This window comes from Neolamprologus brichardi, chromosome 14 (genome assembly GCF_056152115.1).
Source record: "Neolamprologus brichardi isolate AB-2024 chromosome 14, ASM5615211v1, whole genome shotgun sequence".
Classification (NCBI taxonomy): Eukaryota; Metazoa; Chordata; class Actinopteri; order Cichliformes; family Cichlidae; genus Neolamprologus; species Neolamprologus brichardi.
Window position 1 is genome coordinate 37,796,927 of NC_142117.1, and position 19,518 is coordinate 37,816,444.

General features: G+C 46.0%; 1 protein-coding gene across 1 annotated transcript in view; it reads left to right on the forward strand.

The window, feature by feature from the left end:
• Positions 1-19,518, forward strand: part of si:ch211-137a8.2 (uncharacterized) — a 39,973-nt gene that overhangs the window by 16,965 nt on the left and 3,490 nt on the right. The window contains exons 2-10 of the mRNA XM_087851763.1: positions 7,623-7,868; positions 8,178-8,328; positions 9,735-9,917; positions 9,989-10,123; positions 10,214-10,408; positions 12,137-12,266; positions 12,354-12,497; positions 12,617-12,699; positions 15,272-15,502. Of these exons, the coding sequence (XP_087707889.1) occupies positions 7,645-7,868; positions 8,178-8,328; positions 9,735-9,917; positions 9,989-10,123; positions 10,214-10,408; positions 12,137-12,266; positions 12,354-12,497; positions 12,617-12,699; positions 15,272-15,502 (1,476 nt within the window). The 5' untranslated portion in view covers positions 7,623-7,644. The remainder of the gene's footprint in view (positions 1-7,622; positions 7,869-8,177; positions 8,329-9,734; positions 9,918-9,988; positions 10,124-10,213; positions 10,409-12,136; positions 12,267-12,353; positions 12,498-12,616; positions 12,700-15,271; positions 15,503-19,518) is intronic.

The following is a 19,518-nucleotide window of genomic DNA, read 5'->3' on the forward strand; positions in this document are numbered from 1 at the left end:
TGTTTTATTCTATCCTATACAAAAGATGGATCTAGATGTCGACTCCCTCCCCACCACCAGTGGTTCGGTTCAGGGAGTTCCTCTTTAATCAGTCCTGTGCAGTGAATTACCTGCAGGCAACTAAAACCTGCTGCTCAAACATGATTGGTCAGTAGACGTGACATTAAAAGCTGCTCTCAGTTTACCATCTGACAATCAAACCTGATTAAAGCTTTTAAAGGCCTGAGGCCATAAAACTGGTGTGAAGGTAAACACACCAGCTCTCGCTGTGTAAGAAATAAATGGTGTGTGATGGTTAAAATGTAACTGGACGCAGACTGGAGAGGTGCACACGCTCTGCTGTAGCAGGCAGACAGGTGAGCAGGATCTATGCAGCCTCAGTGGTCTTGGCCTCATAACTCTGTTACACACTCAGTCACACTCAGGTGGGCGTCTGGAGGAGGCGGCCTTGGCCTGATAGGACAGGCAGCGCCTGATCTATGAGTCTGGGATACTAAAGCACTCAGGTGGAAACACAAAGGTGTGTGTGAGCACCTGAGGTGGCTGTCTGACCGGAGAGGGAAGGACGAGGAGCAAACGGACGACACGGAAATCTGTTACAGTTATAGACTGTATATAAAAGATGGCCATCATAGCATCATTGAGCAGCAGCCTGAGGGGCTGAAAAGCCAGTGCTGAGAGTTTGAAATCCAACATCTGAGACCATTAATTCATCAGGAAACTGTTTACTGGAACCCAGCTATCATAGGGCGAGAGGCGGGGTACACCGTGGACAGGTCGCCAAAGGATTTGAATATAAGGGGGCTGCTACGGAGTCTCTCCAGATGTGGCTTGTATAAAACAGCTGTGCATTACTACTGTAGTGGCAATTCCTTTTGTTTGACAAACCAAACATCCCACAATTAAAAGTCCACAAGCCACTGCTGCACTGAGATACTATTTCGTACGCAGGCAAAAGAAGTCCACTGTCCAAACTTGAAAGTTGCGTTTTTATGGTTCATTTATCCAGTTTGGCAATAACAAGATCCATCTTTTGTTACTTCCTGCTGCTTCTCCTGCTCTGGTAAAAAACCATAGGCCCACCCCAGTGCATGCTGGTCCTATACCAGTCTCTTTATTTATAGAAACAAAATGGCCCTACAGCTCTTACTGACCAATTTAACAAAGTAACATCAAACAAACTTTGAAACAAAATATTAACCGACAAATAAACTTGTAAATAAACCCCAAAATCCTCCGTGAATCGCAACCTTATCGTGGTGGAGGGGTTTGTGTGTCCCAGGGATCCCAGGGGCTATGTTGTCTGGGGGCTTTTGCCCCCTGGTAGGGTCTCCCATGGCAAATTGGTCCTGGGTGAGGGACCAGACAAAGAGCGATTCAGAAGACCCCCATGAAAAAAACACAGAGGGAACAGTTTACCCTGCCCGGGATAGGGTTACCGGGGCCCCGCCCTGGAGCCAGGCCCGGGGAGGGTGCCCGAGGGCGAGCGTCTGGTGGCCGGGCCTTAGTCCATGGGGCCCGGCCGGGCACAGCCCGAAGAGGAGACATGGGCCCATCCTCCCGCAGGCCCACCACCCGCAGGAGGCGCCATAGGGGTCGGGTGCATTGTGTGCCGGGTGGCGGCCAGGAGCGGAGGCCCTGGCGGACTGACCCCCGGCTGCCAAGACTGGCAATAGGGACATGGAATGTCACCTCTCTGGTGGGGAAGGAGCCTGAGTTAGTGCGTGAGGTTGAGAGGTACCGGCTAGATATAGTCGGGCTCACCTCTACGCACGGCTTGGGCTCTGGAACCAGTCTCCTGGAGAGGGGCTGGACTCTGTCTCAGTCTGGAGTTGCCCCTGGTGAGAGGCGGCGGGCTGGGGTGGGTATTTTAATATCCCCTCGGCTTGCTGCCGGTACGTTGGGGTTTTTCCCGGTGGACGAGAGGGTTTGTTCCCTGCGCCTTAGGGTCGGGGAACGGGTCCTGACTGTCATCTGCGCTTATGCGCCGAGTGGCAGTTCGGAGTACCCAGCCTTCTTAGAGTCCCTGGGGGGGGGTGCTGGAAGGTGCTCCACCTGGAGACTCTGTTGTCCTGCTGGGAGACTTCAATGCTCACGTGGGTAACGACAGCGAGACCTGGAGGGGCGTGATTGGGAGGAACGGCCTCCCTGATCTGAACCCGAGCGGTGCTTTGTTATTGGACTTCTGTGCTAATCACAGTTTGGCCATAACGAACACCTTGTTCGAACATAAGAGTGTCCATAAGTGCACGTGGCACCAGGATGCTCTAGGCCGTAGGTCGATGATCGATTTTGTAATCGTATCACCAGACCTGCGACCATATGTTCTGGACACTCGGGTAAAGAGAGGGGCTGAGCTGTCAACTGATCACCACCTGGTGGTGAGTTGGATCAGGTGGCGGGGGAGGACGCTGGACAGACCTGGTGCACCTAAACGTGTAGTGAGGGTGTGCTGGGAACGACTAGCAGAGGCCCCAGTCTGCGAGATCTTCAACGCACACCTCCGGCAGAGCTTCAACAGCATTCCGAGGGAGGCGGGGGACATCGAGTCCGAATGGACCATGTTCAGCGCCTCCATTGCCGAAGCTGCTGCATTGAGCTGCGGCCGCAAGGTGGTTGGTGCCTGCCGTGGTGGTAATCCCCGAACCAAATGGTGGACACCAGAGGTGAAGGGAGCCACCAGGCTGAAGAAGGAGTCCTATCGGGCTTGGTTAGCCTGTGGGACTCCGGAGGCAGCCGACAGGTATCGACAGGCCAAGCGGAATGCGGCTCGGGCAGTGGCTGAAGCAAAAACTCGGGTGTGGGAGGAGTTCGGAGAGGCCATGGAAAAAGACTTTCGGACTGCCTCGAAGAGGTTCTGGCAAACCGTCAGGCGTCTCAGGAGGGGAAAGCGGTGCTCTACCTGCACTGTGTATAGTGCTGGCGGAGCGCTGCTGACGTCGACTGAGAAAATTGTCAGGCGGTGGAAGGAATACTTCGAGGACCTCCTTAATCCCACTGACGCGTCTTCCAAGGAGGAAGCAGAGTCTGGGGATGAGGGGAATGACCCGCCAATTTCTGGGGGCGAGGTCACTGAGGCAGTTAAACAACTCCTTGGTGGCAGAGCCCCTGGTGTTGATGAGGTCCGCCCCGAGTTCCTGAAGGCTCTGGACGTTGTAGGGCTGTCCTGGCTGACACGCCTCTGCAATGTTGCGTGGAGATCAGGGGCAGTACCCGTGGATTGGCAGACCGGGGTGGTGGTCCCCATCTTTAAGAAGGGGGACCGGAGGGTGTGTTCCAACTACAGGGGGATCACACTCCTCAGCCTCCCCGGGAAAGTCTATGCCAGGGTGCTGGAAAGGAGAGTTCGTCCGTTAGTCGAACCTCTGATGCAGGAGGAACAATGCGGTTTTCGTCCTGGTCGCGGAACACTGGACCAGCTCTTCATCCTCTCAAGGATACTTGAGGGTGCATGGGAGTTTGCCCAACCAGTCTACATGTGTTTTGTGGACTTGGAGAAGGCATTCGACCGTGTCCCTCGGGGTGTCCTGTGGGAGGTGTTGCGGGAGTATGGGGTGTCTGGCCCATTGCTACGGGCCATTCGATCCCTATACAACCGTTGCAAGAGCTTGGTTCGCATTGCCGGCAATAAGTCGGACTCGTTCCCGGTGGGTGATGGGCTCCGCCAGGGCTGCCCTTTGTCACCGGTTCTGTTCATAATTTTTATGGACAGGATTTCTAGGCGCAGCCAAGTGGCGGAGGGCTTTCGCTTTGGTGGCCTCAGGATCTCATCTCTGATCTTTGCGGATGATGTGGTTCTGTTGGCTTCATCGGGTGAGGGCCTCCAGCTCGCACTGGAGCGGTTCGCAGCCGAGTGTGACGCAGCGGGAATGAGGATCAGCACCTCCAAATCTGAGGCCATGGTTCTCAGCCGGAAAAGGGTGGAGTGCCCACTCCGGGTCGGGGATGAGGTCCTGCCCCAAGTGGAGGAGTTCAAGTATCTCGGGGTCTTGTTCGCGAGTGATGGGAGAAGGGAGCCGGAGATCGACAGACGGGTTGGGGCTGCAGCTGCAGTAATGCAGACGCTGCACCGGTCCGTCGTGGTGAAGAGGGAGCTGAGTGTAAAAGCGAAGCTCTCAATTTACCGGTCGATCTACGTCCCTACCCTCACCTATGGCCACGAGCTGTGGGTAGTGACCGAAAGGACGAGATCGCGGATACAAGCGGCGGAAATGAGCTTCCTCCGAAGGGTGGCTGGCATCTCCCTTAGAGATAGGGTGAGAAGTTCGGCCATCCGGGAGGGGCTCAGAGTAGAGCCGCTGCTGCTCCACATCGAAAGGAGCCAGCTGAGGTGGTTTGGGCATCTGGTAAGGATGCCCCCTGGGCGCCTCCTGGGTGAGGTGTTCCAGGCATGTCCCACCGGGAGGAGGCCCCGAGGCAGACCCAGGACACGCTGGAGAGATTATATCTCTCGGCTGGCCTGGGAACGCCTTGGTGTTCCCCCGGATGAGCTGGAGGAGGTGGCTGGGGAGAGGGAGGTCTGGGCCTCTTTGCTTAGGCTGCTGCCCCCGCGACCCGGCCCCGGATAAAGCGGATGAAGATGGATGGATGGATGGATAAACCCCAAAATATAAGTAAACTAACAACAAACTTTAACTAATTTCAAAATAAAAAAAATAAGAACAAATAGCTCCAACAACTACACTACACTGCCTCTGTGCACCTTGGGATTTCAGGAAAACATCTTTCGGGATGGCTCACTGGCAGGAGGACAGACCGTCTCTGTCAGCTTGATGATGTTGTTCTTCCCCCTGGTGGATAAAAAAACCGGTCAACTAGTAACGATGTTGACCAATACGTGACCATAAATGATATTTTCTCCTATTTATTTCCTTATCATAAGGAAGCCTACCTGATCTCCTGCTTTTTGCCCCCTGAAAGCAGGAGATCAGGTAGGCTTGGGGCTTAAGAGGTTAAATAAAGGTGCACAGAAAACAAAGAGTGGAAAGGGAAACCAAGCAGACTGTCTTCAAACACAGAGGACGAGCAGTTTTCTCTTCATTAAACTTGAGCTTGAACTTCAGCTTCACTGAACTGTGAAATCCCTGCAGCACACTTTCTGATGAGACTCTACAGTTTGCATTTGTCTGAATTTACTGAGCTCAGACTGGCAGATCTGCCATCACTGTTTCCTCTGTGTTCATTTTATCTCAGAGTACACTCCTCCTGCTCCTCCACTAAACACACAATAGATGGGTATGATTTATGACAGGAAGTGTTTTGAGTTTATAGATGTGTATACACACACTCTCACGCACAGACTCGTGTTTTCATATTGTTGCGTGGACCTCTCATTGACGTAATGCTTTCCCTAACCATCAAAAATCAGTGCCTAACCCTGACCTAACATAAGCCTGACATTAAAACCACATTTAGTCTCAATTTTGATCTATTTACTGGCACTTTGTCCCCATATATACCTCACATGGCTATATAAACATGACACACACACACGTGTCATTCACTCTGTTTTTAATTGTGTTTACTGTTAGTCTTGAGGTGGAGTCGAGCTCGTATTTTCTTGTCATGCTTTATTAGTTTTTGATGGTTTTGCTTCATGCACTGATTTAAAAAAGCTGCTCGAGTGTCGAAAGTGTCCGCATTTTAGTTTCTCTGTTGTGCTGCAACAAGTCGTGAGTTGAATCAATCACCCAATGATCAGGAATGTGATTCGATAAGACGCAGTTATTTATTTGAGTAATGTTTCAGCCAGTCATGATTGGATGATCAAACTCTGATGTCAGAGGAGAAAGGTCAGACTCTCCTCTCAGCTAAGAACAGGAAACTGATCATCGCGTCTCTGCTGCCCGTTTACGTGATGAAGCGCAGATGGCTGTAATTTAAAAGTTTGAAGCCGTTTTGGGGCTCAAAGTGGTTTTTAGAGTCAGGGTTATGGTTGGGGTTAGCATTATGTTAATTAGACGTCCTCACTAACATATGAAAGTGTTTTTTGTTTGAGAAGAGCAGCGTATTTAAACGTGTTTAAATTGGGCTGTAACAGCTTTTACAGACGTCTCTCACCATCATCTGGGGAAGCACAGCTGGCAGATTAGTCAGTAGCACAAGTCACTGGGCTAAATCATAAAATCTCCTATTTACGCACATTTTATTCCATGATCGTCTACTTTAACTTCCACTTTGCCAAATCCTCTGAATGCTGTCTGAAAATGTTTTTGATCATCTTAATTTTGAGACGTTCGGAGGGGAAAATGGCGTTTTATTGTGCAGAGAGCCCCTGGATGTCGGTCACAGATCCTGAGTGTGTAATCACCTGCTGCGTCTGTAAATCAGGAGATAATTACACACAGACTGTGAGCACCGACTGAATGAAAGGTGCAGTGTAAATTTGTCCTGCTTTTCATAAATCAGACCCGCTCTGTCTCCACTCATTGAGAACAGTTCTCTGTGTGTGTGTGTGTGTGTGTGTGTGTGGAAGTGATAATGGTGAATCATGGCTGCGTGTGGTCGTCCTCCTGGCTCGGAGGATTTAAACCACGACTGGAAGCCTGATTTCCTGTTGCTTTTCTCCAGGAGCGCCGTCTCGAATGTCTTCGTGTCACCTTGTTAAAGCAGTCGCTTCAACTTCAGGAACAACTAAAGATTGTGGGAATAAAAAGATTCTCCTTATTGCCCACAAACGTTTCGTTTAGTCATTGAATACACTAGGGGTGGGGGAAAAATGGATACTGTGTAGCATGGTGATATTTTGTTTGCTAATAATGTATCGATACAGGGACAGCAGAAATCGATATTTTGTTACAAAAAAGGTTTTTGTGCTCTGACTTCAGAGCATGTTGATCCTTTTTCTGAGCAAGAATCCTGACATTCCTTCACTGTCCAAATGTGTTTAACTTTTTTATGGCAGCAATAAACATGACAGTTTACTTATTTTAATTTAAGACATGTTTTATTTTAATTAAGTTTAAAACTTTTTTATTTAATGTAAAATTATATTTTGTTTTAATTTACTTTCAAATTCTTCAGTTGCTGAAGGGGCTGCATAGTTTTCATAAACTGCATAGTTCAGAATAGCTATAATTGTACCAGATGGTTGATTCAGTTAAGTTGGACTAGACTGTAATACAAACCGTTCAGTTTGTCAACAATAAAACTGAAATGAGAGAAAGACTGAGTGTGAGACTTTGATATTAGAGAAAATGAATATTGATAAAGTTTACCTTTATGTACAGAATCTGAATATCACAAAATACTTTTAAAAATTGCAATAATATCGTATCGTGAGTTAAGTATTGTGATAATATCGTATCGTGGGATGTATGGTGATTCCCACCTCTAGAATACAGTAATTCCATAACTTGGCTGTAGAGTGAGGAAATTATTTGATCCCCCTGCTGAATTTAAGTTTTCTCAGAATAAAATGAATTAATTTGTTTTAATATCAATGGACATGGACAGAATATCAACCAAAAATCCAGAAAAACACAAACTGACCCGGAGTTGGATCAGCGGAGCACGGAGGGGTGGTTGGCAGTGGTTAGTGTAACCAATATTGTTGCCATGTTGTGTTAGACATATGTCTGTGAATTAATGTGAATTCTAATCAGTGGCGTCTTCTCCATCAGGTAAAGGTCACATGATGTTGAAATGCCTGGCATAGACCTGCCCACCTCGGAACGCCACAGCAGCATCACCCCAAACCCTGCAGGAAGTGATGTTGTACCCGGAGATGAAGTGAGTGACGCGGAGCACCTCCTGGATCTGTACCAGTGCCGGCTTCCTGTCCACTCGTCTCCAGTGGAGCTAAAGGAGGAAATGCAGCGAGGCGACAGCAGCTGGAGCCGAGATGGAGACCTGCAGGACTGTGGACAGTGAGTGTCCTTCAGCTGCTAATCAGACCTGAGTAATCAGTAAAACAGATGATCGATTTTTAAGAGTTGCTGTGCAGCTGCTCTGCAGCATTATTTCAGCTGAGGTCACTTTTACCTCAAAGTTTGAAAGAAGCTGGAAATATATAGTTTCATGAGCCTAAAAGTACCAGCTTTATTTTTCTGAGTGGATAGAAACTATATATTCTAAAAACTTGAATGTTTGCACTGCTGACTAATAACAGCACAGTTACTTTTCTCAGGTTTCTTGTTCAGCTTGAAAACGTCTCACTTTGTGCATATTTCTGCCAGGTTGGAGAGGAGATGGCTGCTCTGGCATGAGTTTATGAAGGAGTACGACCACTTGGATGCTTGGCTGAGATTGGCCGAGGAGGCCGTCTCTTCCCCAAACTCCGTCCACATTACCTACCAGACCGCCAAGGAGGAAATGAAGAAGTTTGAGGTGGGGAAAAAGAAATATCTTAAACAGAAACTGAAATCTAAACTTGGCTTCAGGTGTTTTAACCTGATCTGTATTTTTGTTGTGCACTGAATCTCTTTTGTCGTCTCTCTGTGACAGAATTGATGTTTGAGGTCTGTTTGTGTTCAGGCACTCGCACAAATTAAAACCCGGGTCAGAGCAAAGCTGGGCCAAAGTTCAGCACATGGTTAAAGTTGTCATCCAGCCAGGGTATAAATATCGCTCAGCAGCCAGTCGTAAAGCTGAAGCAGGCAGCATCAACGCATAAATCTACTCGTGCTGCCGGCTTAAATAACAAGACCACCTCTGACCGAAAAGCTGTAGATTCTTCTTGTTTGCACAAATTAATGCAGGTTCACACTAATCGTGTCTGCAGCTCCAACAAAATGAGGAAGAGGAGAAACACAATTAGCCTGAATTAGAATTTGATGGAAAAGGAGGACAAGGAGAAGGAAGAGCATCTTTATGATGTCACTGAGGTTTCCTTTCATTAATACGATCCTCTCACAAAGAAAGACGCCCCCAATGTAGTTCACCTACTTCCTGTATTAACCTCCTAAGACCCGAACTCTTTCATGGCATTTTTAATTTCTTTCTGATCTGATTCTGTTTTTTGTTTCTGAGAAACTTGAGATCCATATGATGATATGACCTTGGCAATAATTGTCCTCGTAAGTGGACATCAGGCCCATGTAGAGCAAAATTTAGTATTTTGGTCTACACAACCCAAAATGTGATGTCCACATATGTGGACGCCGGGTCCTCGGAGGTTAAATACTGGTTTGCAAAATGTTCTGATCAGGTTTCAAATCTCTAAAACGGATTAAAATCTGTTGATACTTTTAGTCTTAAGACCATGTGTTGTATATTTATAATCCTTGTGATAAAACCCATGTCAGCCTTTGGTTTATGGACTTTGCATTTTGAAGCTTTAGCATTTGCTTTATTGCTGTGTTGGTTTTTGTGAGCCACATATTAGGACGAGGGATCAGAATCTGGAGTCGTGCACACTGTAGTTTTATTAAGTGTGTATCTATAAGATTTCTACAACAGATCTAAGTTGTGTCTGAGAACAGGAAGTCGTCTGCATAGAGGAGAACTTTCATAGCAGGCTGGTACAAAGTGAGGCTTTGTGCTCACATTTGCTACAAACACTCGTTTTAATTCTGTTTTGATGCACAAATCAGGCAGAAACTGACTTTTATGGTGTGTTCTTCTGAACTGATTGCATATCGCATAGATTTGATTTGGTTTCATTCTTTCTGGAAGACAACAGTCACAGGCTCGTCCAAGTTTTCCAAATATAGGAATATCTCCACCTGATCAAGCCTGGATTTGGGAAACCAAAAAACATCTGCTTCAGATGCACTTTGTGTTTGTGTGTTCAGAGGCTGCGGCGAGAGGCGGGGCCTCGCCTCATCCAGCTGGACAGCCTGACACGGAGGAATCGAACACTAACTCGGCTCTTCCAGGGTACCATGCAGGCTCGGCTGCTGTCATCGGCGAGGGAGTGCGGCCGCCGCTGGGATGACGTGAACGCCAAACTGCAGTCCATCACAGGCCAACTGCAGGTACGCGAGTCAGACCTTCTGAGGTTTCGCTTCTCTCTCTTCTTTATAGTTGACTCTTCCCTCTCTCTCAGCTCTTTGTCTCAGAGTGGGAGGCGTTTGATGCGCAAAGGGAGGAGCTTGCAGTTTGGTTGGCTGACATGGATGTCCGCCTGATCGAGGTTGAGCAGCTGACAGGAAACGCCTGTGAAAAACTGAGACAGCTGCAGGTGTGGGCTTGTTTTGAAGTGACACATCAGTTTCTTTCTGCATGTTTTTACTTTGTTGTTCATTTTATTTCATCTTTTTTTTATGCGTAGTCGTTTCAGGAGTGCGTGTGTGAGAATTCGGGGCGCGTGAACGCCCTGCTGCAGCGCGGCGAAGCGTTGATCCAGCACAGTGTGGCTTCTGACGCTCAGCACGTCGAGAGCCAGCTGCTGGAGCTGCTGCAGCATTGCAGCCACGTCTACAACAACATTGGACGAACACACACCCGGCTGCTCAGCATGAGACTGGTACACACACACACACACACACACACACACACACACACACACACAGTAATCAAAGCGTGTCTCAGGTAATTAATATAGTGTTTGATTTTTGTGTTGTTGGACATTTAAAAACATGTTAGGATCTGAAGTAATCACACTTATCGTTCATTTGGTGTTTGTGCATCGTGTCAGCATGAGTCTGACACGACAGTGTGTCGAACAAATACCTGTTTGAAATGTTGATTTTTAAACTCTCGAAAGTAAAATTTAACGTCTCTGCAGCTCCCAATACAATAGAATAGAATAACTCTTTATTGTCATTCTACATGTACAACGATGGCACCACACAAACTGTGCTGGAATAAAATATAAATAGTAGACATCAGGAATAAATAATATGCAGGAGAATTGTGTACAATCAACAGGAATATGTTCGGAAATGATAAAGGCACACATCAGAGAACCAGATGCAAAGTGCTCTGAGGTAGTGCAAAGAAAAGACTCGACCTCACAGGTGAGATCAGTGGGGGGGTCCCTGTTTATGATGAGAGGGGAGCCGTCTGTGCCTCAGGAAGTCCACAATGAGTTTATGATGGGACATTCAGGTTCAGGTTAGTGGGAATATTCAGAACTTGAGGGATGAGGTTTTTTGTACTCCTTCCTTCCTTGGGATGATGCCAAGGCATTCCCAGTCTACCCCTTCTCCGTGTCCTGGGTCTGTCCCAGGGTCTTCTCCCAGTGGATGATGCCCAGAACATTTTACACAGGAGTCATCCTGGTCAGATCCCCGAACTACTTCAACTGGTTCCTTTCGATGATGAGGATTAGTGGACCACCTCTTTGCCCCTCCCAGAGTTCCTCATCCCATCCCGAGGCTGAGCCAGACACCCTTGGGTAGAATCTCATTTCTCTTGCTTTTATCCACCACCTCATTCTTTCTATCACCACTGAAGGTTTGTGGCCATTGCCCAGTAGACTGGCTTTGCTCTTCAATCTCTAGCTTCACTCACAGAGAAGAACCCAAAATACGTCTCCATTTGTGGGAGCAACACTCCTGACACTCCCCTCTTCCCACCTGAGAACTCTGCCCTCAGAGACTTTGAGGCGCTAATTTTCATTCAATCTGCTCCAACCTCAGCCGCCACCTGACGAAGCCAATAAAACCATCATCCCCAAGAAGCAGAGACGAGATCCTGAGACCACTGAACCGGACGCCCACTTAACCCTCGGATTGGTTCCCAGAAGCTTCCTGGTTACTATTTTCATCATGCTGACAATTCAGGGTTAGTTTGCATGCAGGTAACAGGTCTCTGAGGAATAGAGTGAATATACTGGCATCAGTTGTTGTTTTTTATTTTAGCTTTTTTGTTTGTGAGCAAGGTTTACTTTTTGTCATCATCTAAGCCTCCATGTTTTGGCCTTTCTTATATCAGGCCCCTCTTTGTTTCTTTGGCCCAGATTTACTGGCTGTATCTGAAACATTGGCCATCTTTCCCAGAAAGATGTCTGCAGGCAGTAGCTCCCAGATTCAGGAATCCTGACTGGACTGTCCAGATATTCCAGTCATAGAGATACGTAACAGTAAAAACTCAGGCGTATTAAGGACTTAATGTTGTGGTCTGACATGCTCCAGTAACTGATTACTGATTACTGTGATAAAGTCTGAAGTCAAGCTTCAAAAACATGCACGTCAACCAAACCCCAGCACTCATAAATATCCTCTTCCTCCTCCCCATCCTCTTCCTCCAGGTGTTTGAGGATGACTGCATTCTGTCCCAGGCTACAGACTCTGGTTGTCCTTCGGAGAGTCTTTTAGAAGATGAGGGAACAGCTGAAAAGCAAAATGTGAACCTCCTCGCATCGTCCAACCATCCTAAAGGTAAACCAACATCTCCATTTGATCAGTTACTCACAAAAGGATTAAGATCAAAACGAACCATAAACCTCTCATCTGCCTCCTCCTCAGACCCTCCCTCACCCATTCACCATCCTCCTCCTCCATCCTCTCCTACCCATGAGCACCTGGGGCTGGAGTGGGACCCGTCAGTTGACATTGGACGCTCTGTCTCCCGTGACGACGCCGACTCATCGTATTTCAGTGCCAGCACGGGTAAGAAGCGACAGCACAGATGCCTCACCTTACACGGGAATACCGCCTTAAGAAATCTAAGGTGGCACCGTGAGAATGCAGATTTGTTCTGTCAACGGGATTTTTTTTTTTTTCTGCAGGTCTGAAGAGGTGGAGCTACCTGAGTTCCTTTGACTCTCAGTCTGACATCAGCGCCGACATCAGGAACCAGGAGGGAGACTTGGTGAGTTAAAATCTAACGTTGATCCATTTCCACAGGTTGGTAGAAAGAAATCTTGATTGTGACTTCCTGCTGCACAAACTCTTGGAAATATTCCACTTCTGCTGCCCATTTGTCATTTATGTCCTTTTATTTACTTTGTTACTCCGTGCTTCTCTTTCAAAGGATGGGAATCGGCCGACTGCGGTGACTTCACTGTAATTTGTTATTGATCAAACTGTTACAGAGTCAATGGCTCATCTATATTTTGGTGTTGGTGATGGAGGATACTGTGATACATTTATTCTATTCCCTCAAACATACCGTAAACTTCAATTTTCTGATTCGACACACGCAAAGTGGCACAAAAGTGGACGGACAGGACTGGATTCTGAAGTAAAAATCTGGTTCCAGTTTCCGAGCCCTGGACTGCAGTGATGAGTGGTTTTCTCATTTGAAATCATCATTTGTTGTTTTTGTCACCAGTTAACGAGTTTTAAATCGCAGAGATTGTTTCACTCTAAAAAAACGTTTGCTGTTACGATACCACCAAGATTCTCACAATTGAACAAATGAGTGGTCCTGGAATTGAACCCTGGGGAACACCTTTAGTTCCATTATGGTAGAAGTGATTCCTTCTGCCTGCGCACACTCACATCTGTATGACAGGTGATTGTCAAACCATCCGTTGTGCCAGACGCCTTAGCTCGATCGATACAAACCACATTGTTGTTTGTGTTTGTTTTTTGAATGGATAAAGTCATTTATTTCTCTTGAGGTTCTGAAAAAAGACATCACTTGGTTATTTTAGTCAATGAAACCTCCCATCTCTCCCTCCATCACAGCATCCACCAAACTGTAGTCTGGAGCACACTGTGATGATATAAACCAGCAAAACACTGATGTTGGAAAACCTTTTCTTGCAAAAACCTCTGGGTGAAATTAAAGCCAGCCTTTGTGGCGTTTGGCCTCCTAATTTTGTTGTTTACTCTCCCCTCTTGGTTGTTCTGCTCTGACCCAGATGCTGCATGGCCCAGAGGCCTGTCTGCCTGCCTCTCACACAGCCATTGATGTTCACATACAGCGGCTCTCTAAAAACGTTCCCCATCAGCGGCTGTTGGCTGTATGAGCTGGTTACAGCAGTTCACCTCCTCTTCTGCTGATTTATTGATGATGCCTGCAGAACGTGGCACCTCTGCATGTTGTCGGGTTTCCTTTTTTAGCTTTATTGTGGCGAGATGCAGCAGTGTGCTGAAAAAGCTGCTGTATGAGGCAGGCAGAGGAGGGAGAAAGGGGGGGAAAAAAAGATGGGAAACAAAGGCGAGGACAGACGTTGTCAGGGTCTGAAGTAATTTGAATGTCCTCCTCTGGCAGCCTGTAGCTTCCTCATTTTTGTGTATTTTTGTCTCTTTCAGACAGAAACACACTGTGTCGCATTGTCGGCGAACCCCAAAGCCCAACAGGAAAGAAACAAAAGAGAGGCGCACGTAAAACTGAATTAGCATCTGATTACAGCTGCAGGATCATAACAAAGACATCAAAGTTTGTGTCATCTCGCTCTGCTTTCTTATAAGCCCAGCCTCATTATTTACTGGGCTGGCGAAGACGTGATGTCAGCGCGCCGTCCCCACGGGCTCGGCTCGGCACCGCCTGCCCCGAGGACTCGTGTGGTTGTACTTCATTAAATCTGCGACTGTGTGACCTCGACTCTGGGGGCTCGCATGCCGCATGAATTCTGAGTGCTACTCACAAGACGTGCCTGCAGAGTTTTGTGATCATGTCCACTATGGTCACCACCGCCGGCTCCCTGTAAAAAGATTCGTTATTTTTTTTCCATTTCTTGAGACTTTGAAAAAGCAGCATCACTGAAAATGTTCCTGGTCATATTTTTATACAGTTAACTCATTAAAGGTACGTTTTGTGAGAGCCCTCTGCAAAGTGTAATGATGACCTGCACCACAAGGTGGCGTCGTCTTAATGAACATCATGTTTACAGCACACGAGCTGCTATAACATTAAAATAAAAAATATCGATATAAACTAAACCTTACAGTTCATGAGCTGACTACTCAAAAATAACTGATAACTTAATTACTTGTTACTAAAGTACTTTTAGCAAAATTAAGTTACTTAATTACTTGCCAGAATAAAATAATTACACGACTCGTTACAGTACTTAATATAAAGTTAATATAAACCTGCAGTCCCACACCAGCATAGACCCAGTCTGCATGAGGACACACAGGATCTTTCATTTAACTTTTATGTACAAGCACAAAGCAAAGCAGAGTTAGTGGTGAGCGGCCTGGATGCACTTTCCACTTCACCATCCTGCTTTTCCCCTTTGGTGAAAAATTAACCACCTGCTTTTCTTTATTTCATGCTGTCTTCCTGTTTGTTTGCTTCTTCTTCTCTAACTTTTGCTAAGCTGATCCAGCAGATAATAAAACACGGAGGTGGGAATGAGCAGAATAACTGGAAGTTTTGCAAACCTGGATGGATAATAGAGTTCTGGGTTTGACTTGGAAAATAAAAAAGAAGCGTTAAATCATCTCAGTGAGGTTTTAAACTTTTCTATAATGAACTCTGTCTGCAGGGATGGCTTGATCACACTCAGCTGGGCTTCTTCTCGCCTGTCGCAGACCAAAAGGAAGAAGCTCTGGGCTGCAGGGACCAGTGGAAGACCTCGACTCCCGACCGACAGGACGACGAGCCGGTTGACTTTGACGGAGGCCGCGTGCAGGCGTGGCTGAGAGTCCAGAGCGCCGCTTTGCCAGAGAGGAGCACGTCCTGTTCGAAAGAAGTGCAGACTGACGGGAGGCTGAAGGTACTGTCTTAAAAAAATGCTCATGTTCAAGATCCATGGTTATACTTCCTCTGTGGTCCAGATATAACCATGAAAAACAACCGAACGGCGCGCTCGATCACTGAAGTTTTCTTTATAGTTTATTCTTTACAAATAACATTCTCCGAGATGCTTAAACAGTTGGTGCTGCTGCGGTTCTCACAAATCTTAAGTCATTAGAAGTTCATGAGCGGAGCTGTGCATTCACAACGGTTTTATTTTCCATTTAAACTCTTCCGAAACGAAGCCGGTGCCCACGAGGTCGGCCCTTCATTTGAGAGCGTCTGTTTGTGGGAGAGTGAAGCAGAATGTCAGCAGACGCAGGTCAGGAGGTTTTACACGCAGATGATATTCATGTGCTGAATGTTGATGCTCAACTCCAGGAAAACGGGTTCAGAGTCGAGGACAGTCGGTTTGGTTTTATTCCAGATGTTCATCACAGACGACACATGAAAAGCTCAAAGCGCTGCAGATATAAACAGCACCCGTCACAATAACATGCTCGTGTAAGGTGAGTATCTATGGGTTTCTCATAGATACTCACCTCTAACAGCCACAGGGCCAAGCAGGAGGAGACGGTTGGAATCAAGTCTCAGTATTTTCACGTCTCCATGAAGTCCTACGGTGCTTTTATTGAACTTTGTGGTTGTACACAGTACAATTAGACTTAGGTTGCAACTTCACCTTATATGAAAAATAAAACAAAAACATTAATTAAAAAAAATTAAATATACAATATTAAAGGATGTAGACGTGCGTATGGTGTAAATTGTTTAGGGAATCGCTCGGGTTGTGTAGTGTTGTGGTTGTACTGCGGGGTCACAGTGAGGTCGTTATAACTGAGTCCAAACGTTTTTACCAGGATGACTCTCAGACTGAAAGTGAGCTGTGAGAAGAATGAAAGCCTCTGTGGTGTTTGGTCGGTGGGAGAAGTTCAGGCAGGCGCGTGGGGTCACTGCAGCTGCTGGTGGCTTTCCCGAGGCAGCGTCTGTGCTTTACAGAGAAGCTAAACCACCGTCAGCTGCCTTCAAACGCCATTGATAAGCTCCTCCTCCTTTCTGCCTGTCGGGGGCATCAGGAGAAGCCCGGCTGATGGGTTGTGATGACAATAGCACATTTTTAACTCCCGCAAACACAGATTTTCCTCTGTTCCTGTCACCTGGGACAAATTAGTATTACTTCGTTTTACTGCTTCGACTGCATCAAGAGTTCATGTTTGGTTGCATTCAATAAAAGAAAAATAAAGACCAAATTTGAATTTGAATGAATGAAATGAGATGACGTCAATAAGAAATCACCACAAGGTGGCAGCAGTTTACCACAAAGTTTGGCCTAATTTAATGTTTTCTATTTAAAAACGACGATGGCACAGATTGAGCTCCTGAAGCTACCAAAATAAATCAGTAAAGCGTGGCGTTAACATGAATTCTGTACAAATCTGGAGCTAGCAGTGGCCTAAAAAAGCACCCTCTTGTGCTGGAGGGTAAATCGAACGCCGCCTTGTGGTTAAAAGCGGAATTACACACTAGTACAGCTCAGCTCTAGTTTAACTTTAGTTGATATCTACGCAGATATCACACGGACATTTGTAATATCTTTTTTTGATGGATTTAGAAAGTTTTAAATTCTTTTTAAGCAAGTTTGTAGAAATCGAAGCTTTGAGCGACGTGTCAGACGCGCAGCTTTAAACTGTTTGCGATCTCCTCGCTGACTGCCAAAAGTGAGAGTGAGCAGATTTGATAATTGTAAGCAAGAGAAGCTCTGTTGATCTCTCAGCTTTAGTTACACAATTTCTTTTGCATGGCTCCAAACAGCTGCTGCATTAATGAGTCTGTCCTCAATCACACACGCAAATCCAATTCAGCTCTTACAAATCTGTCCTGCGTGCTCACAGATGTCGAGTTGCGGCCCGACTTTGGAGAGCACAGATTTGTTTAGCGCTCGCTCACGTCCTTATTTTTTTACCTTGGTTTGTACCGAGATGGTAGTCGGGTCCCCGAAGTGTGGGCGAAGAGGCAGATGTGTCCCCAGAAGCTCATTAATATAGGTTTAGACTTTACACTGACACAGCCGCACAGTCTATATGTTCTAGTTTGAAGTTGCAGCTCGCACAACAGATCCCATCAGCCTTTATTTTCCTCCCAGATTCATCCTCCTGAATAACTGTCCTCTCCCTCCTCTCCAGGCCTCATGTTTCTCTCTCCATTTAGACTTCATTGGCCTCAGCCTTCATTTTCTCTCCCTCGCTCTCATTACTGGGGAATAGCATCTATTTATCCTCCTCTTCCTCCGTCCCGTCTGCTGCTCCTCGGGCCGCCGAATGAATCCATAAAGTCTTGATTTATGCATCGTCTGACTGCACTTTAACTGTCACCATAAAAACAGAGAAGCACGCCGACTTCCTCCTTTCCTTCTTCCTTCTTTAGTTTCTCCTTGCCCTCGTCTTCCTCCGTCTGACTTACAGCCAGTCCACATAACTGTCCGTGTGCAGGAAATCTATAAAGATGAGGAAGAGAGGGAAGAAAGTTTGTGGATTAGTTTTTAGGGGTCAATTCAGATGACAAAGTGTTATTGTATCAGATTCCTTTATGTGCTTGAATTTGAATTATGCAAATTTGATTGAGCGCGTGTTTGTGCGAAATAGCACTGGGACTTTCTAATGGAGGTTCATTACAGAAAAAACTATCGAGTGAGTGCAAAACAAATTGGAGGCGAAATTAGCTGCAAGTCCAGATCGAGAGCAGCGAAGGAGAGAGTCACAAAGTTTGTCGATGTTTTGCAGCAGCTGCAAACTTGTGATGGAAACAGAACTGTGTGGCGTTTGTTCATGCGACAGGATATAAGCTGTATATAAAAAATGGACACAGTCGTGATGAAAAATAAGTCGTAAAACTAAATCTATCCCCCGTACAGCTGTTATGAAGGAGGACCTTAGCCATAGAGACCAAACAGGTGTTTGTAACCACGTGTTAACTTGAGCATCTGTGGACTGATTCACTGCTGGTGCCTCTAGTGGACATTTGAGGAGCTGCAGGTTTATCGGACTTCCACATTTGCTTAACCCTTTAAAACCGGTCAGAGCGGGCACGCTCTGTTTTGCGCATCTACTTTTAAATCCCGGTAGCTCTGCAACCACGTGAGCTAGCGCAATAATTTTTTTTGCATATGAAACCGGAGGAGTTGTACTTGCATCTTATGCCATCAGCTTGTCCTCGGTCACGGTTTCCTTCCACATATAACTTTGCAAAAACCGCATAAAAAGCACTTGCAGCAACAAAAACATAATATTCCAGAAACACGCTTTGCCGATCCGATCAGCTGTTCATAACACTTCCTACGTCAATCAGTGCGAACTATCGCATGTCCGCCATGTCCTGCCAGAAACCGGAAGTAACGTCATTATTGCGGAAATGTAGTTTTTTACCATCAGGGCCTCATGAGCCTATACTGGTGTTTTTAAAAGTTATGTTTGACTTTCTGACTTTCTGTGTCGTTTCTGGGATACTTAGGACTCATATTGCACTGCTGGAAATAGTTTATTTTGATGCAGATGCTGCTTTTTTGCAAATTTGCATTATAATATTTATTTTCGTTTTTCCTGCAGTATATAAAAATTGGTGTATTTCAAAAATAAAACTATGAAGACACTCAAAATAAATTTCCTGTGGTGGGAAACTAGTTTAAAAACTAGCAACTTTTTTGTATTTACAGTTTTGAGGGATAAGCCTCTTAAATTTCTCTAACTAGAAATATGTTAAAAAAACAAAAACGATTTTCAATTTTTTTGTAGTTTATTGCACTTTTTTGCAATTTATGTAATTACTATGCACTTAATGCATACATATTATTAACATCTGGGCTATAATGGTTGTATTGATGTATAGCAACTTGAAATGCTCCCAAAAATGGCTCCACAGCATGTAAAAATATAATATAAGCTCTGGTGGATTTGGTTCTATGGCAGGTCTTAAAGGGTTAATGCTTCAATCCCGATGTTG